A 25,872-nucleotide genomic window follows, 5' to 3' on the forward strand; every position below is an offset into this window, starting at 1 on the left:
TCAGTTTGCTCAATTTTTGATAAGAAAACAATTTAAGACTGTCCCATTTTGTGCCGTACTTTTAAGTATTGGATGAAGAAACTGAAAGAAGGGGAAAATTGGAGATACGCATTTTTCAGTTTCAACCACGTGTTAATTTTTTGGCAACACATTGCTTAGCATTTTAGTAAAAAAGAACAGTTAAGTGCAAGACTTAGAAACAAATGCTCTCCATTGTGTATAAAATTCCTGTGACCAGTCATTGCACATGAAGAAATGTTGCGTAAGCTGATTGAATTTTATTTTAAGTCTTTTAAGTGCTTGAATATCTAAGAAAAAGTTGGTTACTCATAAGTGACATAGACTAAGAAGTTCCATTTTTTTCTGATGTCAAGAACACTGTAATACTGCTCTTCTTTATTTTGGCTTTCTGGTACAAAGAGAGCATTGAAAACTGAATTTCTTATGATGTGTGTAATTTCTGTATTTTATAAAAATGCATCTTATTTAGCATCTTCCTACCACATTGGTCTTTTTGATTAAAAACTACTTTTATTTCCAGATTGTACCAGAGTCAGAAAAAGTCAAAAGAGGCTCTTCTGTGTTATCAAAAAGCTCTGAACTATACTGAAAAGAGCAAGGGTGAAGACAATCTGGAGTGTGTGCCAATATACAAAAAAATAGCAGGAGCAGCACAAATCCTTGGGGATCATGACACAGCAATCCAACATCTTGTAAAGGTAAGAATGTTCCAGAGAAAATATGGCAAAAAGCCCTATCTTCACCTTTACAAGGTCTATGCACATAACTACTTTGAGCTAATAGCATTTTTTCTTTTTTTCAAAATGTCAAGGCACTAGTCCTCATATAGAATTAGGGGGTCATTTACATCAGCCAATTTGGTATGTTAAAAAAAACCCTATTCCTGTTAATAATTATGAGTTTGCGTAACTAAGTTACCTCATACTAGAAATTAGTATTAGAATCTACTTATGCTATTTGTAAACCTAATCCTGCAAAATGCTTAATAACTCCCAGCTTTATTTAAAAAAACACCCCAAACCTTGCAGTTTGCAGGATCCAGTTCTATAAGCAAAAGCAACTTCTAAAACAATTAGCACAGCTGGTGGTGGCTGGTTTTGATATAATCTCAGAAGTCTCTCAAGCTTTAAGTTTAAGGCTAAGTACAGACAGTCAAAAAGCCCAAGGCTGAATCAATTCACTCTTTACAGGTTAGTCTAAATTGTAGAGATTAAACTGAGAAGACAACTGGACAGACATTCATTTCTGATTCAGGAATTGCAGCCATATAACTGCTGAGGGGCACTAGAGCGCAGTTCTCTGACACATTGCCAGCACAGAATGTGTGTTAACTTCCTGCTGCCCCTAAGGTCTCTGGGACTTGTAGCCTACAATCACAACAGCTGGACTCTGCAAGATTCTTCACCACTTTCACTTCCTCTTCATTCTTCCAGGTGCCTCTGGGATTTGTAGTCCACAGTTGCAGCCAGCAGTAAGATTTGGGCAGGGCAGGGCAGGGCAGGGCAGGGCAGGGCACAGCACGGTATGGCATGGCGCTCAGGGAAAGGAAGTTTAAACCCTGCTCCCTGGCCCCAGACAGAGTTTGCCTGAGGGGGACTATCCCTATCTCCCTCCACCCACCAGCCCTTCTTTGCTGGAGCAGACAGCCCAGCCCAGGGCTGGAAAGCATGCTGGGGGGGACTGTGATTTAACTTAAAGCAGAAAGAGGTCTGGGAAGTTTCATAAATCAGTTTGACTCAAATTGGTTAAATCTGATACTGTATTCAACTAGGTTTATCTTAAACAAGTTTCAGCCATTTTAAAAGTGGTTTAAAAGCACTGAACTTCCGTTCTGTTACAGGTTTAAACCAGTTTCTGATCACTTAACCTGATTTATGTGCAACTTCTGTCCCTAGCCTGAGAGACTTGTAATAGGCAACACCTAATGACTGCTTGATGGAACAGCAAAAATGAGTTGGATGCCTTAGGCTATCCTTAATGGGACTGATTTTTCTAATGGTTATTATTTATTATTATTCAAACTGTTATAATGGCATTAATTAGAACATTGTTATAATCTAGGCAAAACAGCTTATCAATGAATGGATATTGAATCTGAAAAGGTTTTTGACTTATTTGAATTTCTTCCAACTGGGAAAAAAGACATTATTGAGACAACATTTATGCAGGAAACAAATTAAGGCTGACTGCTCTGTCCTTAACGTGTGCATTTGCTTTTATATATGCTAGTGATTTGGGGGCTTTGAGGTATGGCCACTGAAAGGGACAAATGAGGAGAAAGAATGGATTTGATTTTATGTTTTGTTTTTAGGACAGCTTATATTAACTTGAAACCCTCGGACTTCTTTGCTTGTCCAGATTGACTTAGATGTGCAACAGAGCTAAACATGCTTTGAAAATCTGGACACAAGTGTCTCAATAGGAACTACTTGATTCTGAGCTGTTCTCAGCTTGAGTCTGGCCCCAGCTGTAGCTATTCAGCTCATGAAAATCTAGCTCCATGTGGCTAAACAGTAGTTTGCAAGCTGTGTGTGGCTCGCCAGCACAGTACTTGTGGCTCTCTGGAAATTGGCCAAAGCCCCATCCACTTCTCCCCGGGGCAGCTCCGGGGCACAGCACAGCTTGGCACCTCCAGCTGCTCTGGCTTTCCCTGTGGGGAGCACGTCCCGAGCCTGCCCTCCTTGCTCCACCTCTTTCCTAAAAAGGAAAGCCTACAAAGGATGGAGGATGGGATTCACCTCCAAGGAGGATTACTCCGCGCTGGTCTGGTCCTGCAGGGAGCAAACCAGGAAAGCCAAGGCTGCAACTGAACTCCAACTAGCTTCAGGCATCAAGGACAACAAAAAGTCCTTTTTCAGATATGTGGGGAGCCGGAGGAAAAGCAAGGGCAATGTTGGACCCCTGCTAAACCAGATGGGGCAACTGACAACTGACGCCCAGGAAAAAGCCAACCTATTAAATAGGTACTTTGCATCAGTCTTTCATCAGTCACACGGGATGCCCATGCCTGCTATGGGACAGGGAAATCTGGGTGAGGGGGATCCCCTATCCTCCATCAATGCTGACCTCGTGAAGGAACACCTTGAGAAGCTGGATACCTTCAAGTCAGCTGGCCCTGACAACCTGCACCCCAGGGTACTCAAGGAGCTGGCGAGCGTCATAGCCCAGCCCCTGGCACGGATCTTTGAAAACTCTTGGCGCTCTGGTGTAGTGCCCGAAGACTGGAAGAAGGCCAATGTGGTGCCGATCTTCAAGAACGGGAAGAGAGTGGATCCGGCTAACTACAGGCCCATTAGCCTGACTTCTGTCCTGGGGAAGATCTTAGAAAAGTTTATTAAGGAGGCCATCCTTGAGGGACTGGCCCAGGCTAACATCCTAAGGGACAGCCAGCACGGGTTTGTTGCGGGTAGGTCTTGTTTGACCAATCTCATTTCCTTCTATGACCAGGTGACCTATCACCTGGACAAGGGAGAAGAGATTGATGTCATATATCTCGACTTCAAAAAAGCTTTTGATCTGGTATCCCATGATCACCTCTTGGCCAAACTGGCCGGTTGTGGCTTTGGCTCCACCACGATCCGCTGGCTGGGAAATTGGCTTCGTGGTCGGACCCAGAGGGTTGTGATTGATGGCAGTCACTCATCGTGGTGCCCTGTGACCAGTGGGGTCCCTCAAGGCTCTGTCCTGGGACCCATCCTGTTCAACATCTTCATTAACGATGTGGACATTGGAGTCAGGAGTGGACTGGCCAAGTTCGCCGATGACACCAAACTTTGGGGCAAAGCATCCACACCAGAAGATAGGCGGGTGATCCAGGCTGACCTGGACAAGCTCAGCAAATGGGCAGACAAGAACCTCATGGTGTTTAACACCGAAAAATGCAAGGTTCTCCACCTTGGGAGGAAAAACCTGCAGCACCCTTATAGGCTCAGCAGTGCTACATTGGTTAGCACTACAGAAGAAAAAGACTTGGGGGTCATCATTGACCACAAGATGAACATGAGCCTCCAATGCGATGCTGCGGCTAGTAAAGTGACCAAAACGCTGGCGTGCATCCATAGATGCTTCTCGAGCAAATCCCAGGACGTCATTCTCCCCTTGTACTCGGCCTTGGTGAGGCCGCAGCTGGAGTACTGCATCCAGTTTTGGGCTCCACAATTCAAAAAGGATGTGGAGAAGCTTGAGAGAGTCCAGAGGAGAGCCACGCGCATGATCAGAGGTCAGGAAAACAGATCTTACGATGACAGGCTGAGAGCCATGGGACTCTTTAGCCTGGAAAAGCGCAGGCTCAGGGGTGATCTGATGGCCACCTATGAGTTTATCAGGGGTGACCACCAGGATCTGGGGGAACATCTGTTCACCAGAGCGCCCCAAGGGATGATGAGGTCGAACGGCCACAAACTCCTGCAAGACCGTTTCAGGCTGGACATAAGGAAGAATTTCTTTACTGTCCGAGCCCCCAAGGTCTGGAACAGTCTGCCAGCGGAGGTGGTTCAAGCGCCTACATTGAACACCTTCAAGAGTAAATTGGATGCTTATCTTGCTGGGATCCTATGACCCCAGCTGACTTCCTGCCCTTTGGGCAGGGGGCTGGACTCGATGATCTCCCGAGGTCCCTTCCAGCCCTAATGTCTATGAAATGTCTATGAAATCTATGAAATGGTGGCTCAGGCACCAGGCTGCCAGGGTCGGGGCTGCAGCTGCACCGCTTAGCCCAGGGCACGCTCCCCATGGGGAAAGCAGGAGCGGCTCAGGAGGGTGCAGGGGACGGGGAGGTCACCTCCACTCGGGGTCGCTCAGCACCTCCCTGCCATCTCTGGCTCTTGAACTTTAGTGGAGGATCAGATGTGGCTCCCAGCATGAGTAACTGTGGCCACCTCGATCTAGCTCATTATGTATCCAACTATGATCCTATAGTAAGTTTACATAACTTCTTAAATGCTAGGGCTTTTTTTCCCTGTCAAATCCTCCTGGATTTGATGAGCTACAGTATGGGTGATGTTGTTACAGAAATTCCAGTGTAAAATTTCTACCCTTCCCCTCACTCTCTGAAGGTGGCCTGGTGTGAAAAAAATAAGCAGCATGTCCCAATAATACATTCTAAAAGGAAAACATATTTTCTTATGTCATAACTTGGCTTTTGTTAGTAGTTTGTCACCCCAATATTATTTAAACAGATTTTTTTTCTTTTTTTTTTACTAGTACGCATTTTTGGTGCTGACTGAAATCTGATTGGCTCTTCTGGAGCTTTTTAATATGATTTTTATTGGCCCAGTCCTACACACTCACTCACACCCCTCACTTCCCACATGGGGAAGGGTTTGTAGATTGGACCCCTAGGGTTGCACATCCCAGGAGACTTGCAGCGCAGTTTAAAGTCCCCAGTTGGAATTTCCTTCTTTGTTCCCTAGCTGAATCCAGTCATGATCAGCAATGATGCATTTTGCCTTGTATCAATGCCAGCGGGTATAAGATGCTACAAGAATCTAAGGGGTAATAGTTTGCTTTGCTGTATAAGAAAACTGGGGACCAGTTACTCACGCTGATTGTATTACACTTTTCTTTTGTGCACTCTCTCCTCCCATCACATGGCTTTTTGCCTTCCTCTACCCCAGTGTGCTACAGGAGGCATATATCGGGGGACACAGATGAACGGAGTTTTATCTTTTTCCAAGCAGACCTGGCATTTTCTGTATCTCAGTTTATCCCACTGCACACTGAGAAACAGTAGTTTACTGTATGGCCGGAGCTGCTAATGTTATGTCTGACATAAGCCAACATGACTGCTTCCTTATTTTCATAAGAACCCACATCACTTGGGAAATTATATTTTAATTCTTACTTAAAGCCTTATTGCCTAAGCTGCCGTATAAATTTTCCTTTGGCACCATTCGATATTGATATTCTGTCTTTGGGCGACAAGACAGCAAGCATCACATGATGTGAAAATGCAAAGCTGTTTGTTCCAGTAGTGTTTCTGGGCATCATGTAATGTAATGGGGCTTCCTAGAAAATAACAAATTCTAATCTTGCAAATTTGTTGTCTTGCTTTTGCTTATTCACAACTACTTTGAGGAAAGTTAACAGCCTTCCCTTCTCTGGTGTATGTGCATAGCACCCCTCCCACATCTGATGTATGTCTGGGTGGTTACTTCTGCATGGCAACCTTTTCAAGGCAGTATGTTCATTCTGATTTTTATATATGCATATTGTAACACAATGTGGTATCACACATCCAGGTCTGGAAAGTCAGACTATACCGTATCATCATTATTGTTTCTTTTTATTCCTGTGATTCTCTGTTTTGTGATTTATTGAGTCATTTTGGTATTGTCCCCAGATTCAATAAATACAGTTAAAATATGGAGTGTACTTTCTATTGGACCCAGGTAAAGGGTTTTGCATATTGCCATGATTGGTGATCACCCTCCCATACTTAAGTTGCACTCATTTCCCAAATCCTCTTATAGCTTGTCAGAGAGATCTGCCAGTCAAGGATGCTGCTTGGTTCTTAAATTAACATTATTGAACTTCTTCTCATCATCTCTGAATGTCCACTGAGCACAATAACTTTTCCATTTACCTTTTTCTTCCTATTTAACATCACTTGACAAACTGGTTTTGATTCCTTATTCCTCATTCACCAAGTTAGAATGAAAACTGCGATAGCAATTGTACCTGCAAGGTTTTTATTACTTTACAGAAGGCTTCCTGCAGGGAAGAGCTATAGGAGGAGGAAAGAGAAGCTAGTAACCTTGTATTTTTGCCTGACCTTGACAAATGACAGTTGAGCTGCCTCATTGCTGGTTATGACAACAAGTCACACTGGCAGGGCCCTGCTAGAAGAGAATATTGCTGCAACTCTACAGTCTGACACTTTTTTGTGTGTCAGAACAATCAAAAGGGGCTGGACAAAACAATCAAAGAGAGAAACAGATAAAACTCATCCTTTGTGCAACCTGGTTTTCACCCTATTTTATTTAAAGACCTTGATATTGAATATAGAGCTTTGCATAAAGTACAGGATGCTGTTTAATGGTATAGCCTTAGGCCTGAAGAGTCTATATACTTACCTAGAGTATACACATATCCAAACTTAATGTAGATGTTGCTAATTAATACGCAACACAAACAATGCTGTGGTATTGGGAGCCCCCAAAATGACTAGTTGCTATCATTTCCAGGGTTTCAAATAGCAGCCCTTTGACAACTGCTTCCCCTTCACTGGCCCAGTTAAACAAAGTATAGTTACTTTGGAAGCAGGCAGTTAGTTACCTAGCAGTTAACCAGAGCACAATTAAGTTGCAAATAGTATCTTTCAGCCCCACTGCCTAAAACATTTAAGTAATCTGTGTACTTAACCAATCGGCAGATAACTAATGTCCTCAGTAGCCGTGTCCAGATGAGCATGATCACGTGGTATGTGGTGCCACAGATGCATCCGTGCCCACAGTGGCAGCAGGCACCACCCAAAGCTGGAGCCTGGCCAGCCGGAGGCATGCTCCACTGCCGGGCAGGCTCTGCGCTGCAGGATTGCTGTTGTTGCAGCCCCAGGAGGCCCCCAGGACCCCAGGTATGGCTGTTGGGGCCAGCCCAGTGCTGGCCCCAGCCTCCCCTACCCCACCTGGGGTAATTTGCTGTACGCCAGAGGGTACATGGTACAGGCATTCCCTGGGGACAAGTAGCAGCAGCACAAGGTGAGCCGCCACTGGTTGTCCCTGGGGAACCAAATGCGTGTGTGGATACAGCCAGCGTGTTGAAAGCAAAGAAGAAATTCCGTTTGATGAGACTGCAGGGGGCTTCAGATAATAACACCCGACATTTGTTGCCTCTTTTTCTCCAAGGTGCCTAAAATACTGTAGCCATATAGTCTTTAAACATTTATATGCAGGAAACATTTTACACAAACTGCTCATACATGTGGAGTGGAATTTGACAAATATTAACAGTGCACAGGAATAATGCACAGCAAATCAATACAGAGAGGAAAAATACTGTGGTATGGGGGAAACCTGGGAGGTTCCCTTGTTATAATTTTGTCCTGGATATTAGTTTTACAGTAGGGTCAAACAAGAAATTCCATATGATTTTTAGTACTGTGGACCATCAGTTATCTAGAATAATTTATGTTACTGTCACCCGGGTACAGCCAGGGGTGTGCCCTGTCCGCAAGTAGAAGGGATGGGGTGGTCAGGCAAGAGTGCTGTGAGAGGGGTCTGCCACCTGGGAGTAGTTCCCTCTCTTCTCTACAGAGTCAGGCTGAGACAAAGCGCTTAATTATATACAAATTTATTACTACACAAAAATAAATATGAATAAGAGACATTAAATATTTACCAGTAGAATTAGTATGTGACACCATATACAATAACCTGCAATCAACACATTGCACCACTTTGAGGAACTGCAAAATATAAAATGGGTGATTCACGGCATAGGCAATAATTAACCCCCCCTGCACAGAATGAATATTAACGCTCTGGAACAGGTAAGTCAAGGCATCAACACAATAAACACATATAAGCATCAACTCAGATAAACCCAGGTAAGCTGAGGTAGCAATACAATAGACGTACACAGGCAATAACATAAGTAAGTTCTGATTATAGGCAGTAAACACATATAGGTAATAAAGACATATAAACCCATATAAACCCCCTTAAGGAGTACCCATAACTATATTAACCTTTATAGTATGAAGCAACATTAATCGCAAAATATAGGAGTGCACTCAGCACCCCACAGGGTGTTCCCTGGAGCCCTTTCCCTTTAGGGTCCCAGGATGTGGACACGCCCCCTCCCACAATGCAGGAGGGTGAAGGCTGCAGACCCTCTTCTCCCAAGCCCACCTCCCCTGTGGAATGCGCTCCCACTCTGAAGCAGCCAAGGTTCGTTCCCTGGTGGCCAGTCCCACAAGGGCCTCACTCTGGTGGTGCCTCCAGTTCCTCTTGATGGCCTGGTACCCCGCACTGGGCACCCAGGGCACTTCTACAGGAGTCAAGCCCTTACTGTCTCTGGTTCCCCAGCTTCACGCTGGGGGTCCTTCCCTTTCCCAGGCTTGCTCTGGGCACTGGGGCTCTTTTTTTAATGCTGAGCCACACTGTGGAGCTCTGGTTACCTGACTTAGAGCTGGGGCTAACTTGAGCAGCCTCAAGCTGCTCATGGGGTTGACCTGCACATCGTATGGGGCCCAAGCAGCACCTAGCCGGTTGCCAGGTTCACAGGATCAAGCCGCCTTGAGTGGCTCCTAGACCCTGAGTGCCGTGTGCCAATCCATGCACTATTGAGGCTCAGGCAGGGTCCCAAGGATGGTCTTTGGAGCTCCTGTCTCCTTGCCGTCCCTTGCCACATCTTCTCCCCAGCGTGCTGAGCATGCTCTCCTTTTATATGCTTCAGGGGCTCCACCTCCAAAGTCCAGCAGACCTGTCTTGCTGCAGTCCACAATCCGGTTGGGGAGCTCTTCTCCCCCACACCTTTGGGAAAGGGGCAGTGCCTGCTTTCCCCCAGCTTGTCCCTGATTGCTGGATTGGCTCCACCAATTGAAATTGAGGGTTCTTGAACCCCTGGACATGCTGGAGCTTGATTGGTTAAGTCTGTCACATTACTATCATTTGGGATAATCAATTTTTCTGGATAATCAAACACCAAATGTGAAGTGCTAAAAATTATAATGACTGTACTGTACAGCAAACAATAAAAAACCAAGAAATAAATGTATGGTCCTGTGTAATGTTTTAAAATGTCAAAGCACTAGTAAATACAGTGTACAGTAGTCCCACTAACAAGCAAGATTCAGCTGTTAACTGTGGGAGTTCCTGTGCCCTGGGGACCCGAATGATGCCACCTGCCAGTGGTTTAGTGTGTCGTCACCTGTAATTGGAGTGTCCCACACATGTGTTTCTCCTGCCACGACTTTGATGTTAACGGAGTTGGTTCAGATGTCTGACGTGCATAATCCAATTGTGAGTCTCGCCGATGTCTCACAAGGTCCCATGTTGGTGAGGGCTCCGCCACCCCTACACCCTCACCCGTACCACCGGGGCTGGTGGCCAACCGATTGGTACGGCCACGTGTCCTCAAGTCCACTCAGATAAGTCACAAAAGAAAGAATAAAAATCAAAACAAGCACTACGACCAAGACGGTCCCCTTGATCAGGGCAGCTGCTCCGGCTGTCGGCAGCCGCCTTCCTATTCAAAGTGGCCCTCCTAGGGGTCAAGCCCACTTGTAGGGCTTTACATGGTTCCCTTTTTAACAATTTAAGTTTGTAGTTGAACTGCGCCCCTCTTACAGGGACTACGGCACCCATAGTTAGTAGTGCCCTCCTATTAGGGCCTTTACAGTACCCTTCTCCTGCCGGGCTCCACCGGCTCCCGGCTCCACCGGCTCCCGGCCGGCAAACCAACAGTCCTATTCCCAGCAGGGACCGACAGGCTGGGTTAAAAAACCCCTCTGGCATTTAGCTTTTTGCCAGAGGCTCCTACCCGCATTCAGTGTTGCTCTCAGTGTCCCTCGCAGCATGCGTCGGCGTGCTCCACCTCCTCCTCGTCCTCTTTCCGGTCCCAGCCTCTCCTTTATACCGGCAGGGAAAATACCGGCCCCTCCCTTCTCCACATACCAGGGTAAAAGGGGAACTTCTTCCGGTCTCTTTGCGGCGGACCTGGGGCCGCTGACCCTCTGCTCGGCCCTAGAGCCTTGGAACCTGCTGGCTCCTTCTCTCTCTCACATTGACTGATAGTTTTGTTAATACAAAACCTTCTGATTGAGTTTCTAAATTATTGATTTCCACATAATCAACTCTTTACTATGATTGCAAATGGGCAATATCAAGTTCATGTACAGTAGACATCTGTTATACAAAAAGACTTTTTGCATATTGCTTTTAATCTTAAACTCCATTTTGTATTGCTCTGTAGCTTGACATAAGTGCTTAACTTTTGTATGCTGTATGTGTGAGAGAATGGGTGAGGCTGTCTGTGGAAAAGGAAAACATCAGCTGGCGACTGGCTGAAGAATGCAGACAGATAAAAGACCAAAACAGCGAGAGAAAAATAGCAATCTACCTTCAAGGAAGAACACAATGATAACACAGCAAAAGCCCAGAGGACTGGGTAAATTGACAAGGCTATAAAAGATCAGGTGAGACGTATCAATTTTGGGTCTTGTTCTGCTTGTCATCCTGGAGCATCGGTTCATCTGATGAAATGGACTGGCAGGAGCCTGGCTCCTACTTATGATCAACTTGACTGGCCACTAAGTTGATTTGAGCACTGATAAGACTGGTAATGTGTACCAGCCCAGAACAGAAATTGGGGTATGAATGCGGAGTGTGTGCACGTGTGTATTAAGCGCTTAATCAATGAATGCGGCATCTTGCCTTATTCTCCCTCATAGGTTTGAGCAGTTGGCAATCTCAGCATAATGCTTTTTGCTGTACTGACTCAGATTGACAGTGCTTCCTATTGAATCTCTATCATTATTCTTGCAAAGACAACCAAGGTGTGTTGTGCACTTACAGACATGTCACTTAAATCTATCACAAACTCCATTTCTTTGCAGATGTGTTTGCTTCCCAATACTGTGCACATATGCTTTGTCTTTTAATTTTGCCAGGGAGGACCTAAGATGATGGACATGTGGAAAATTTTACACATTTCAGGTGACAGCCCGCTTCCTGAGGGGAGCCAGGGCCCTCGTGCCCCCATGCACTCAGTACCTCTGATTGTGCATTCATTTCAGGTTGAGAGGAATCAATTCAAGGGAGTCTTTTGGCCCTAAGTAGCATCCAACCTTTCTCTTTCCCATATCCACTGTATTTGCTGACATTTAAAATAATGAAAAATCCAACGTCTTATCTCTCCCTAGAAAAAGACAAGTATTTTGGTGGTTTCATACAATGTTAATATTACTAAATTATATAGATTTACAGTGCAACAACAAAATGTTCATTCATGTATACCCAAGAGGCAACTCAGAGGAGCCCTGCTACTTTAACCTACCCAGTGTATAGGTATTTATTAATAACATGCTTATTAATTAACTTTTCAAATACCTTTCACATTGCAATAATCACGAGGTGGGTCATTTACCATATTGTAAGCAGGTCATAATCAGGATTTGGCAAGCGGGCTGTTGAGAGTTAGATACATGATGCACTGCTACTTGCCCTCCCTGTCTCTTAAGAATTCAGTCTAGGGAACATGTAGCTTATCCTTCTGCCTGCGAATAGAAATGGGAGAGTGACAAGTTAGGAAGTAGCATTTCCTAATCCGTGAGGTGCATGGAAGAAGTGTGTATTACTCTGTGCCGGTCTTTAAAAACACACCCCATGTTTGCAGTGACTGGGCACAGGATTGTTTTTATTTTCATTAAGAGGTACTCAATTTAAAACAGTTCAGCAAATAGTGTAATAAAGGAAGTTTGTACCAGCTCAGCCATCCATTTCTCCCCTTTCTCCTGCCAGTAGTGATCACTTTCTGACTACTATAAACCATGTAGGCCACAACTTTCAAATTGGTATGGGAGACTTAGTCAAGTTATGTGGCAAGATCCTCTGCACAGCTTTGAAAATCCTCCATATTCCTTCCACAGTTGTTTAGGGTAGGAATAAAGTAAAATTATAGGGAACTGACAGAAATGTAACCATTAAAGAAATTAATACTTTTTCTGAGAAAAAAGTCAATATTGAAAAATAGGGAAGTGAGAAGAATCTGGTAGACGATGGACTTACAACAGAGGCATGCGTTATTGTCGCTAGGCTTCATAGTCCCCTGTCTTTAATAGCTCTTGTAATCTGTGACTGGATGAGTACTTTAATGGGGAAGATCTAAAAAAAAACCAACTTTTTTTTAAAAGATTAAAAACAATCAGGGGCTACAGGAACTAGTGGGAATTCTCCTTTCCTAGTCTTTTAGTTTTTGTCCTGTTGAAGAGTTGCTTGTTTCAATGACAGGGAAAGAGATCCCTGTGTACTGTTTGTGTATTAGATAATAAAGCATTTTGAGATCTTTCAGAATTAGAGAATCTGCACAGTTATCACCACCATTCATCTTGGTAATCGTAAATCTTGTAAAATTCTAGCTGGTAATTTTTATTGCAGTAAAGATTTTGTCTTGGATGAACCTGTCTGAAGGATGCAAGTAAAAAGAAATTGGTTATGTCCTTTTGTTATACATAGCAGCTACTGTTGTACTGACATGTGAGCTCATTTATGTCTTGCATAGCCATGTAACTTTTCTGTTCATTCAAAAAGTGGACACAGATACTCAGTCCATAAACTCAAGTTCTGACTTTCTGAACCAAAGCAAACCCATGTGGCCAGAGTTGGGTTTGATCATTAACCTGTTCACATAAGACCTGATCCAAAGCTACTCATCCTGTTGTAAACTCAGTTTGGTTTCCCTGACAGAGAAACTTTTTTCCAAATAAAGCCTGTCGATTTTTTTTTTTTTTTTGTCCGACTGATGACAGCCATATCTATAGTCATGTCACATGAACTAATCCTTTTCCTCTGCTTGTTTGTGACAGGCTCATTTCATTGCCCTAAGAAAAAGCCCTTCTTCAGTGGAAACAGCAAACACAGCTCATTTGGTGGCAGGAGCTGCAGTTGCCTCTAAGAAATCAGACCATAATGGTGAGCTCTTTTAAAGGTTATATGGCTTATCGAGCTGTCCTAGCTGTAGGAATGCAAGCTTCTGCTCACGTGGCCCACTCCACCAGTAATATAACTTCTGTACAAAGTTTATATCTCTGTTGGTAAGTGGGATTATAAAAGAGTAAAACTAATCCATTGCTTTTCCTAGTAGCAGAGTAGATTTATTGGGCCCTCATTGACATTGTTTATTTCATTTTACAGGCTTGTGTTGTTATTGTTTCTCAAGGCATCTGGGGTACTTTTTTTTTCATGATACAGATCACTGTGTATTCCTTCTAACTAATCCTTTCCCTTTTATGAGCAGTAGCTAGGTCACTAGAGGGAATAATAAAGGCAGACTTGAAGCCACAGAAGCCATTAGTTTGTGGTTAGTCATAACCTGATGGCAATTCCTGGCTATTTAATCAGGATGTCGATCACAGCATGCATCTAGAGCAACGGATGCTTGCTGTAACCAAAATCTAGGCTTCAAGAGTGACACCTTAATTTTACCATTGAACCTTTGTGCACTTGGGATCCTGCCACTGGCAATCATTTTTTCCCAACTTAATATTTTGCTATTCTGTGACACTTTCAGTTCTGGTATTTAGTATTGTAGTATTCATTAAAAATATTGCAAATTCCTCAGACTTCACCTGCTTCACAATTAATAGTCTCTCAGTGTTGGCTACAGTGGTCATGCCATGCCTGGGCAGCAACACTCCAGTGTATTTGATGGTGGATTCAAAACTATTTTAAGATGTGTGATATAGCCTCACAGCTAATAGTTGAGCTAGAAACAAAGAATTTCACTCAGCGAAGTTGAAATGTAACCTAGAATAGGGAGCTCAGCAAAGGTGCTATTTAATATTTAAGCCCAAACTTGTAGCTCTAGATGTAACATGGAGTAGTGCCACCTGGACCTCTGCAGATCCAAATGGAAAAAAAGACTGCTCACTTCTTGCAAAATGAACTCAAGGTATAGTGAAAACTAGGAAATGACTCGAGACACCCCAGGCCCTCCCAGCATAAAATAAATAATTTAAATATAAATGACTGGAACTGCTCATAGCTAAAAATTGACAGGTTCTCCCACAGTGTGTCTCCCGCCATATGCTGACTATCCATTTTAGTCACATCAGTCATATGTGGGGAGATGGTGTTTCAGAAGAGAATGATTTATGTACTGGATTTTCATGGTTTATAAAGTGTCGCTGGTAAAGTACTTTCATGCATATTTTAAAAGGCTGTTTTAGGTGACTGGAGAGAGGAAGGCCATACAAGAGTTGAGGACTGTACGTTTATAAAAGGAAAACAAATAGGGTGAAATAAAAACTCTTGCCAGCAGTAGTCAGTTTTGCCAGCCGATATGATGAGCATTAGGAAACTGTTTAGTGTTTCTTCAGGACTCTTTGAATTAACAGGTTTTCCTCCATCTTTTGTTCCATTAGAATAATCTCTCTCTGCCCAGAGTGAAGACATCAGTTACTCTTTTTATATTTAAATAATATTTTAAGTCTAAAAGACTAGGGGAAATAGATGTAAATTCCTTACAGGGAAAGCCAAATCCTGCAGTCACATCTTGGTTCTTGCTAATCAGAACTGATTACTTGCATTACCCCTTACACCTCTTTTGTCCATGTAGTCATTTCCTTTTCTTTTCATTTTTCTTCCTGGCTTATATTACATTGAATCAGGTCAGAGTGGTCCCAACTGGCAAGGGACCCCAGGGGTCAACTTGCTAGCCTAGAGATGCTCCCCTAGTTCAATGTGTTTGGCAGGGGGGCGGGGCGAGAAATGGCTGGGACATGAGGGTGCTCCAGTCAGCAGGCAGCTTCCATACTGAGGCATCCTCATGTCCTAGCCAGCCTGGACACCATGTACACACGTATTGCTGCAGACTAAGAAACTCTGCAGCAGGATAGTACTTGTATTACATTATATTGTATGGTATAGTACTTCTGTTTACAAGTACTTGTATTTACTTGTATTGTATGTACTTGTATTTACTAACTAAGTCCACAGCAGGATAGTACTTGTATTTATAAGTACTATCCTGCTGTGGAATGAGTTAATTTACTTCAGCCTAACAGGGGCGCACATGTAGACACAGCCTTTACTGCGTTGATAATTAGTCTACTATGCAGTAAACATCTTGTGTAGACACACCCTGTTTGGATTATTACTCAGTTACTTGTGTAACTGAGTAAAAAGCCACCACAACATTTTTGATCTAAGCAAAAATCTTTCAGCTTTCACTGAGCATTAGAGTAGAGAAAAGATCTTTGATCATTTTGCACACCATGGCCTTGATTCATTCCTGTACTACAGCTAAGCTGGGGGCAAGGATTTAGGAAGAGAGAACCACCTCATCCTGAGGACACCTAATTGCTTTTGTTCCTACTGCAGGTTAGGGCATTCTTCAGGGATGCTCTAACTTATGCCACAGCTGCCAGAGTTGTGCCAGTGTAAAACAGCTAGAACGACCAGTACCGTAGCAAGGAAGTTTGGCGCCCAGGGCAAGCCCATAGCAGCAGCGCACCCTCACCCCACGCACAGATCCAGGGGGCATGCACCCCCCCATGCTTGCCCAGGGGTGCACTTAGCGGCAGGAGCTGCCCCCCATCCCCCGTCCCTATGCCCCCCCAAATGAGCTGCTCATGGCTCCATTCCATGCCCTGCCCTGGCTGGGCAGCACCTGTTGGTGCCCCTTTGTTTTGGCACCCCCATCCCCCCTCTTGCAACTCCTGATAAGCTTTTGCTGCTTTAATCACTTCCAGTTCTGGGGACCCCCACGCCCCATACTGTGATTATTCCCCTGGTGGGTCTTGGCAACTTGTTTATCAGTCTATGGTCTCTGAAGATTAATGTTGCCAACATACTTGCTTTGGATGACCGGACTGGGCTGGAAAACAACATTTTATGACTAAAATGCTGCATACCTTCCAGCACAGATTATTAGCCAGCCCATCTCTCCACAATATACAATTACAAATTTATCTACTTAAAGGCTTCTTAAGTGACTTAACTTCTTGGAGCTACTTACAAACATTAATAGATGTACAGAGAGCTTCCTTAAAAGGGTAAGAACAGCTGCTCTTGCTGCAGCCAGAAAAGCCTCTGCAGCCAGACTGTCATTGCGCTGTTAGGCTGACTGAGGAAAGGGGGAGAAGAGAACCACAAATGTCTCACATCAGTGGTTCCCAAGCTGTGGTCCATGAAACCAAGTGGTCTGCAGATCATGGGAGGCCCTCTTTGCCTGTGTAGTGTTTTCAGTGCAAAGTTGGTGACAAGGACACATGGCTGTCCACAACAAGTTTTGAGGGGTGACAGTAGGTCAGTGGCCCAGAGACTTTGGGAGCTTCTGTCTTAGATGATGTCCTGGAAGCTCACAGGCTCTGAGCTGGGATGAACATAGCCAGTCCCGACAGTTAGAGCATTCTGGGAGTGCTTTTGCCAGTCCTAGGGAAGACAACCATAGGAACCAATGGCAGGAATGCTCTGGCTAAACTTACCATATTTACCCAGATCCAAGATGACTTAAGACAAACCCTATAATAACTTGGTTCTATACATACAATGTTATAAATTTGTAATAATTTTCCATATATATATATAGAATCTATTCAGTGGCAGATTGCCTTAAATCCATCTCCCCCCACTGCTGTGGCAGGGAAAACAGCAGCAAAGTGTAAGGGGCCAGACCACCATGCTCCCCTGCCACTTGCCGTCTGTGCCTGCCCCCCCTACCCCTTATCCCCCTGTGCCTGCTCCTTGCCACGCATCCTTTGCCCCCCATGCCTGTGCCTGCACCCAACCCTTTGCTCCCACTTGCAGCTTGCCTCCTGTGCCTGTGTCTGAACCTCATCCCCCTGCCCCTTTTCCCCTCAGGCCTGTGCCTGACCCCTGCCACTTATCTCCACTGCTTATCTCCCCTGCTTCCCTGCCCACTTATCCCCTGCTGCAGTTCTGGTCTTCCAGGGCAGTCAGCAGCAGTGGTGAACCAGCTCCTGGCCAAGCTGGGTTGGGGCTAGAGGGACCAGAATTGGAGTAGAAAGTAAGCAGGAGAGGAGGGGAGGGCAGGCAGGCAGTGGGAAGGAATAGGCGGTGGGGGCAGGCTGCAGTTCACCAACCTATCCCGTGGCCTCCCCTATATTCCCCAAACTGCGTGCCCTTCACCCACCAAATGAGCCATACTGGCCCTGGGTAGTGTCACAGGAGCACTTGGGTGCCCTGTTCCTATGAAGGAATAAGGGCTGCTGAAGCTCCCTGAGACAGCACAGGTGTTGGTTGCCGGAGCAGGCAGGCTGGTCACATGACCAGAAGGGGGCAGGGCCAGGCCTTTATAAACAGCCCAGGCCAAAGTCTAGCAGTAGTTCCTTTCTGGCAGCCTGACGTGCAGGAGCGACAAGCAGAGCAGAGACAAACGGTGCAGCCTGAGCACCCAAGGGGCTGCACCGTGGTAAGGGTGGAGAGAACCCTGACGGGGAGGCCTTTGCAAGAGAGCCAGGTGGGCCTAGATCCTATGTTATAGCCAGGTGGCTTATTGTTGTGTTACAGCTGGCTGGCTTATGGTTCTGTTTAGTTATTGTTATACCGGAGGACCGGGTGAGGCTGTAGGAGGCCTCATTAGGAGCTCCCCAGGGAGGTGGGGTGCTCCCAGTGCCAGAGAGGGGTGCTGTATTGCAGGGCGTCTAGACCCCAGCCCCAGAAAGGGTGAACAGATTGAGGAGCCCGAGCTGGGCACGTTTAGTGAGAGGAAGCCCAGCGTGGGCGTAGGTAGAAGCCCTAGTGGGGCAGGACCCAGAGAAAGAGGTCAAGGGGGCCAGGTAAGGCGAGGGCTACCTGAGCCCCAGTTGGGAAGAGTCCCAGAGGGGTGTCACAGTGGTGGGGACCCTGGGGCCCGCGAGGGCACCGTAGTAGGGGTGTACTACCCCAGCCCTGACAGGGTACAAAGTGCCAGCGAGGGCACTGTATTTTGGGGTGCAATACCCCAGCCCAGAGAAGGGGCAATGAGGATTTTGGGGGCCAGGCACGGCTAAGGCCACCTGAGCCCCACGTGCAGGGAGCACCAGCAAGAAGCCTGAGGGGTTTGTGTTAGGCCCAAGCGAGGGGCACACAAGAAGAGAAGACCAGGGTAGGGTGCTACTATAGAGATGAGCCCAGAGAGGGCGAGTGCGTGGAGGGACAGGCCCCAGTGGGGGCACCGTCTGTACATGGAGAGGCCCCAGGAGGGGCAAGTATATAGTGCGGACCCCAGGAGGGGGCGGATATAGCTAGTAGGCCCGAGAGGGCTAGCGGATAGAGGGGCGCCGGTTGCGTGACAAGCCCGGGGGCGCCGGTGAAGGGCGCATACAGGAAACTGACCAGATAACGTCCGGTACATCTGCGACGCTTGGGGTGTGCTAAAGGGAAGGTTGGAGGCACGCATAGCCCGTAAGGCTGGGGTGCACCAGGTCACTCCTACGGAATGGGGGCAGTATAAACATAGCACAGTGTCCAGGGCGATAAGAGGCGGCCTCCCTTCTAGAACCATATAACAGCAAGACGTGGCAGGCGAATAAGAGGGTACTGGACTGCCTACTTGGCATGGCAGGGTGCGCTAGGAAGAGATCACGGCCGCTCCTGCGCCCCGCTCCATGACAGGCAGGCAGCAGGTCAGCATTGGCTTCAGCCAAAGCTAGAGCTCAGCAGCCACCTGTCCTGAGCCAGTTCTCAAATCTAAGAGGAAGGGGTTTTTTCCCCAAACTGACCAGGGTTTAAAACCTCATTTTGGATTGAACTAATAAATACAGTGTTGTAGTAAAACATCAGAAGAGACATGATCTCATAGGAAACCAGGTCTCGGAGTATTCAGTACTTTCAAGACTATACTGAAAACCTTGAATCGCATCCAACAGCAAACTGGATTGCCAGTGCCTACTTGAGCATAGGTGGGATTGGCTAAAGCCACCTCCCATTCTTAAAATGGTTCAAGACTAGCCTCAGTTTCTGCATATAGTAGTTGCCAAGTTTGGATGGGATACGGATGTAGAGCCCCTTTATGAGGTGACTTACAACAGCCCTTACCTTCTTCAGTATGACTTCTTATTCTGCTTCTAAAATGTTCCAAGGGTATAACATTCAGAGACAAAAAAAGCCTTGCTTAAGCCTATAAACTAGCATTTATTTCTTACAATCCCATGGCAAATCAAACATCATTTCAGATTTTATAGAACTTTTTGGGTAAGTGCTTTATATAAATACAACCTATTATTGGAATTTTATTCTTGTTTCTTAAGTACACCCCTTCTGATTCCACAGGCAATGAAGCAGAATATTGCTAATATTCATTCTTTTCCTCTGTGTTCCCTATAAAATGATAACCTGAGCTTGACTAATCTGCCCAGGCAACCGGAGTCAAACTTTTCTAACAGCACTTCTCCCCAGCACTGAAAAGCATTCAAGACATTTGCCTTTTGTTTATAGCTTTTTCCATAAATGATACTCAAATAAAATAGTTTGAGAGACAAAGTGTACTTCAGGGTAAACCTTCAAAAGCTAATACCAAAAACAGCTACGTACAGGCAGCCTTGTTTGGAATTGTTTCCCTCTTTGCTTTTCAGTGCCTGACCCCCTTCCAGTCTGAGTTCTTTAAAGAGTATTTGCATACAGATCCTGCACATCACAGCAGGCATCAGTCAAGGAGACGTTTCTCTATGTCCTTCTCCTACATGTCATTGCCACAATTCAGTAAAAGCCCAATGTCACGCGTTAAATAGCTGAATTGGGTCAGTCATAATTTGGAACTGAGTCTGTTTATTTGCTATAGATTTTCAGAAGGCATGTGTGTGTAAAGGATATCACATGCTTTGTTCTTTCCCATATATTAGTATCTAAAATACTTGATTAAAACTGTTATTTATATAATCGCTTATACAGCACCTTTCATCCAGAGATCTCAAAGCACCTTAAAAACACGATGTATGCTTCAATAACTGAGTTATTTTTCCCATCTTAAATATGATTAAACTGAGGCTGTGGTGCCACACGGTGAAGGAGGGTGAGGATTTGCAATTGCTCTGCAGTAACTGCCCATGTGCAGGCCCTTACCCCACAGCAGATGAAAGCTAACCCTTGGTATTCATACTACTCAGTGAAAGTGGGATGATGGAGTATTACTGCACATCAGCATTGCTGGATTACTGTAATGCTATAAATAGCTGCCTCTGCTCAAATGCCTTCCCCCTCCCCCCTTAATTCTCAGCTTTCCTCATAGTTTTTACATTAGCATGGATAGTTAACTATATGCAGATCATAGGCAGGAGCTGGATTCTGGATTTCACAAGCAGCTGAATGGTACTTTTACATGTTTCATAAAATGTTTTACAAGGGGTGATTTGGTAAGCTTCACACATGTGAAGTACCATATTTACTCAAATCCAAGATGAGGGTTCCCCCACCCTGTTCAACGTGATGAAGAAGCCCCTTGTCTTAAATTTGTGTACAAGTGGAGGGAGGAGGAGGAGGGGCACAGTGGCTGTGGCTCTGACTCTAACCCCAAACCCAGGGTCAGCGCTAGAGCCCTAACTGTTGCCCCCAACCCACCTACCCTCCCCAGCCTCTGCTCTTTGTTACCACTTACCTTCCCATCACAGGTCCAGCTCTTCCTGGACCCTTCTTGATGATCTGCTCAGGTCCCTTCTGACCCTACAAACTATGAAAGTGTGTGTGTGTGCGCGCGTGCATGCATTTTTGGCCATAGTGGGGGCAGGGAGCAGGGAGAAGAGATGGACATGTGCCCACCCCAGCCTGGTGGGTTCCACCCAGCCTCCCCTGACATCACTAGGAGGCCAGCTCCCATGGGAGAAGGGGGGCCTCCAGTTTGGAGCTGCTGCCACCACAATTGCTGCTCTGTGGCTGGGGGCAGCAAATGCTCAGTGTGCCCTGGTCTGGGCTGGCAAGCAGAGGCAGATTAAGGTGTACTGGGGCCCTGGTTAAACCCAAAATTGGAGGCCCTCTTCCCCCATGGGAGCTGGGCTTCTAGTGATGTCAGGAGAGGCTGGGTTGGGCACATGCCCACCTCTTCTCCCTGCCCCGCTATGGACACTCACTCACTCTTTCATAGTTTGTAGAGTCAGAAGGGACCTGAGCAGATCATCAAATCCGAACCCCTGCCATGGCAGGAAAGAGTACTGGGGTCAAACGACCCCAGCAAGGTGATTGTCAAGCCTTGTCTTCAAGACCCCCAGGGTAGGAGCCAGCACCACGTCTCTTGGAAGTTGGTTCCAGATCCTAGCCGCCCTGACCAGTGAAGTTGTGCCTCCTGATGTCTAGCCTAAATCTCCCCTCTGCCAGCTTGTGACCATTATTTCTAGTCACTCCTGGTCATGCTCAGGGGAACAGGGACTCCCCCAATGCCTGCTGGTCCCCTCGGACTAGTTTGTAACAGGCCACTAGATCCCTTCTCAGCCTTCTCTTGTGGAGGCTGAAGAGGTTAGGTCCTGTAGCCTCTCATCGTAGGGCCTGCCCTGCTGCCCCCGACCATGTGGCCCTCCTCTGGACCCTCTCCATGCTGTCCACATCCCTCCTCATGTGCGGTGCCCAGAACTGGACGCAGGACTCCAGCTGCGGCCTGACCAGTGCCGCACAGAGGTGGGGGGATCACCTCCTTGGACCTGCTCGAGATGCATCTGTGGATGCACGACAAGGTGCGGTTGGCCTTCCTAACTGCCTCCCCACACTGCCGGCCCATGTTCATCTTGGCATCAATGATGACTCCCAGATCCTTTTCTGCCTCTGCCCTGACGAGAAGGGAGCTCCCCAGCCTATAGGTATGGTGCTGGCTCTTCCTCCCCAGGTGCAGCACCTTGCACTTGTCAGTGTTGAATCCCATCCTGTTCTCTTCGGCCCACCCCTGTAACCTGTCTAGGTCCGATTGCAGCCTGTTCTTCCCTTCTAGTGTGCCCACATCCCCCCACATCTTAGTGTCATCAGCAAATGTGAACAGGTGCTTTTTACCCCCTCGTCCAAGTCACTGATGAAGATGTTGAACAGTGCGGGCCCAAGGACCGAGCCCTGGGGGACCCCACTGCCCACATCCCTCCAGGTCGAATATGATCCGTCCACCACCGCTCTCTGGGTGCGGCCCTCCAGCCAGTTGGGGACACATCTGACTGTGTGGGTGTCAGCACCACAGCCCCCAGTTTTTTAATGAGAACGGGGTGAGAGACAGTGTTGAAGGCCTTCTGAAAGTCTAGGAAAACTGTGTCCACTGCTACCCCTGCGTCTAAGGATTTGGTGACCCGGCCGCAGAAGGCCACCAGGTTGGTCTGACAGGACCTGCCACTAATGAACCCGTGTTGGCTGCCCCTAAGCATGATCTCCCCTGCTGGCCCCTCATGGACATGCGCCAGGATAATTCTCTCAAAAAGCTTGCCCAGGATCGAGGTAAAACTGGCTTATAGTTCCCCGGGTCCTCCTTCCTCCCCATTTTGAAGATGGGAACCACACTGGCCCTCTTCCAGTCCTCTGGCACCACGAGTGCTCGTACAGCCGTGCCAGGGGTCCGGCAATGACCACAGCTAGTTCCCTCAGCACTCAGGGGTGGAGATCGTCCAGACCAGCTGATTTAAATACATCCTGTCCCTCCAGAAGTTCCCTGACTAGATCCTCCCTGACCCTGGGCCTGGGTGCGCCTCCCCTGGGGCCTGAGGGGGGCTGATCTGGTCCCTGCTCAGGAAAATGGAGGCAAAGAGGTCATTAAATAGGTTAGCTTTGTCGTCTGGTGTGACGACTAAATTTCCTAGCGTGTCTTGCAGAGTCCCCACGTTACCTGGTACCTTCTTTTTGCCCCCTATGTATTTAAAAAAGGACTTCTTGTTGTCCTTGATCCGGGAAGCTAGTCCCAGTCCCATCTCCGCCTTGGCCTTCCTGACCACCCCCTGCATCCTCAAGCAACTGCAGTATAATCCTCCCTGGGGATGGCCCCTCCCTGCCATCGGGTGTGCGTCTCCCTTTTAGCTAGGAGACATTTCCAGATGCTTTTGGTGAGCCGCGGAGGCTTTTGTACCCTCCTGCTCCTTTTGATCCATGTTGGGATTACCTCCCTTTGGGCTTGGAGGATCGCCTCCTTAAGAAGCAACCACTCTTTGGACACCTGGCTCCCCTCCCCCCCCCGGGACCTCGGTGCTTCCCCAACTATCCTCCTTAGCTCATTGAAGTTGGCCCTCCTGAAATCTAGGGCTGCTGCCTTGCTGCAGGCCTTTGCCACCTTGTGCTGGATGGTGAATCCCAGCAGCCGATGATCGCTGTCGCCCAGGTGGTTGAGCACCCGCAGCCCCCGCACCAGGTGTTCACCCGTGGCCAGCACCAGGTCCAACAAGGCGTCTCCCCTGGTGGGGCTGTGCACCTCCTGAGTTAGCTGGAGGTCCTGCATTTGGGCTAGGAACCTACATGTGCGGTCAGACCTGGCTGGCTGCTCTTCCCAGCAGATGTCTGGAAAGTTCAGGTCACCCATGATGACAACGTCCTTTGACCTAACTACCTCCATGAGCTGACTGAAGAATTCCTGGTCTAGCTCTTCCCCTTCGTTGGGTGGTCTGTAGCAGACCCCCACCATTAAGTCTCTTTCCCCTCAACCCCCTTGTATCCTAACCCAGAGCACTTCCATGTGCCCCTCCTCTGACCCTGTGCTACCTGGGGAGGATGTGTATTCCTCCTTAATGTAGAGTGCCACAGCCCCACCTTTCCTGCCTGTCCTGTCCCTCCTGTACAGCCAATAGCCCTTGATACTCACTGCCCAGTCATGCATTGGGTCCCACCACATTTCAGTGAGCCCCACTGTCTGGGTTGGTGTCACCTAGCAGGAGGGTGAGTTCCTCCTGCTTGTTTCCCATACTATGAGTGTTCGTGTAGAGGCATTTGAGGCCTCCTGTGGATGTGTGCACTGGTCCCCTACTCTCAGCATTGCCCTGCCCCTGTTGCTTAGCTGTGTATGTGTTCTGCTCGTCTGTCTAGGCTGGGCTGTACTTGTGGGTGCTGGTTGGTTTAGCTGTCCAAGGCTTCCTCCTCCCATGTCTTCCCCTTCCCCTGACAAGCCTATTTTAAAGCCCGCCAGAGGAGATCCGCGAGCCTAGAAGAAAACACACGCTTACCTTTAGTAGAAAGGTGGAGCCCATCCCACCTGAGCATATACCTCATTGTAATGTGCAGGTCGTTGTCAAGGAAGCCAAAGCCTGCCTCAAGACACCATTCCCAAAGCTGCCAGTTGGTCTCTGCAATGCATGTCTCGTGCTGTCTTCCACATCCGGTCACTGGTAGGACAGAAGAGAAACACACATGCACACGCACAGGCGCACGCATACTACTCTCACTCTCTGCACATGGATGCAGACACAAACACACTCTCCCTGCCATGGACAGACATATGCACACACACGCACCCCTCATGGAGGCAGCCTCCCCCCACCCCGCCACCACAAGCCACCTGTGGTTCAGTCTCGCTTCCTGTCCAGCCCCTATTGTACTTACCTGCAGGGAGTCGCTGCCCAACTGTCCCATGCAGCCACGCAGAGCAGCGGACCAGGCTGGGCTGGGCTGGGCCAGGGCTGAATTACCACGCTGTGTCTCTGAGGGCAGGTGGCAGCACTGGGAGGGGTGACTGCAGGGGGGCTAAGATGAATTGGGGAGGGCTATAGCCCCCAAGGCCCTCCCAGCACCACTGCCCATAGAGATGGTGCAGCGCGGTGCTCCTGGCTCAGCCCGACTCGGCCCTGACCACCCTCCCCCGCAACTCTCCCAGCTTGGCTTGGCCTCCTCTCCCCCAGGCACAGTGCTACCTGACCCACCCCCCTTGCCAACCCCATTGAAGGAGGGGCCCTGCTGGGAGACAAAAATGAGCGCCAAGTTTAAAAACTGCAGCTTTCACTTCCCTGGTGATGAGGATCCCAGGGCCCTGAACTGGTAGAGGCCGCTGGGCTCGTGCCCATCTGGCCTGTCCATTAATTTGCATATGGAGGGGGAGGAGAAAGGGCAAATAATCAGTGGGCAGGATGGGCAGCAGAGGAGGCCAAGTAGGGAGGGGCAAGTGCCAAGGGACACAGGCACAGGGGTGGGGAAGGGGGACAAGTGCCAGGGGGTGCAGGTAGTACTGGGAGGGGCAGGCAGCTCTGGGACAGCTCTGCACAAATTTCCCAGATGTAATTTGCCTTATGTATTTGTAGCAGTTTTTCTGCTTGAT

The 25,872-nt window shown here is 47.4% G+C and overlaps 1 protein-coding gene across 3 annotated transcripts in view; it reads left to right on the forward strand.

Annotated features, from left to right (window-relative positions):
- TTC23 (tetratricopeptide repeat domain 23) overlaps positions 1 to 25,872 on the forward strand; it is a 60,339-nt gene that overhangs the window by 21,614 nt on the left and 12,853 nt on the right. For all 3 annotated transcript variants that reach the window (XM_090029654.1, XM_090029655.1, XM_090029653.1), the window contains 2 exons: positions 542 to 719; positions 13,547 to 13,652. In XM_090029654.1, the coding sequence (XP_089885780.1) occupies positions 542 to 719; positions 13,547 to 13,652 (284 nt within the window). The remainder of the gene's footprint in view (positions 1 to 541; positions 720 to 13,546; positions 13,653 to 25,872) is intronic.

Source organism: Crocodylus siamensis, chromosome 15, assembly GCF_052110815.1.
Source record: "Crocodylus siamensis isolate JL-2025a chromosome 15, ASM5211081v1, whole genome shotgun sequence".
NCBI classification, from domain to species: Eukaryota; Metazoa; Chordata; order Crocodylia; family Crocodylidae; genus Crocodylus; species Crocodylus siamensis.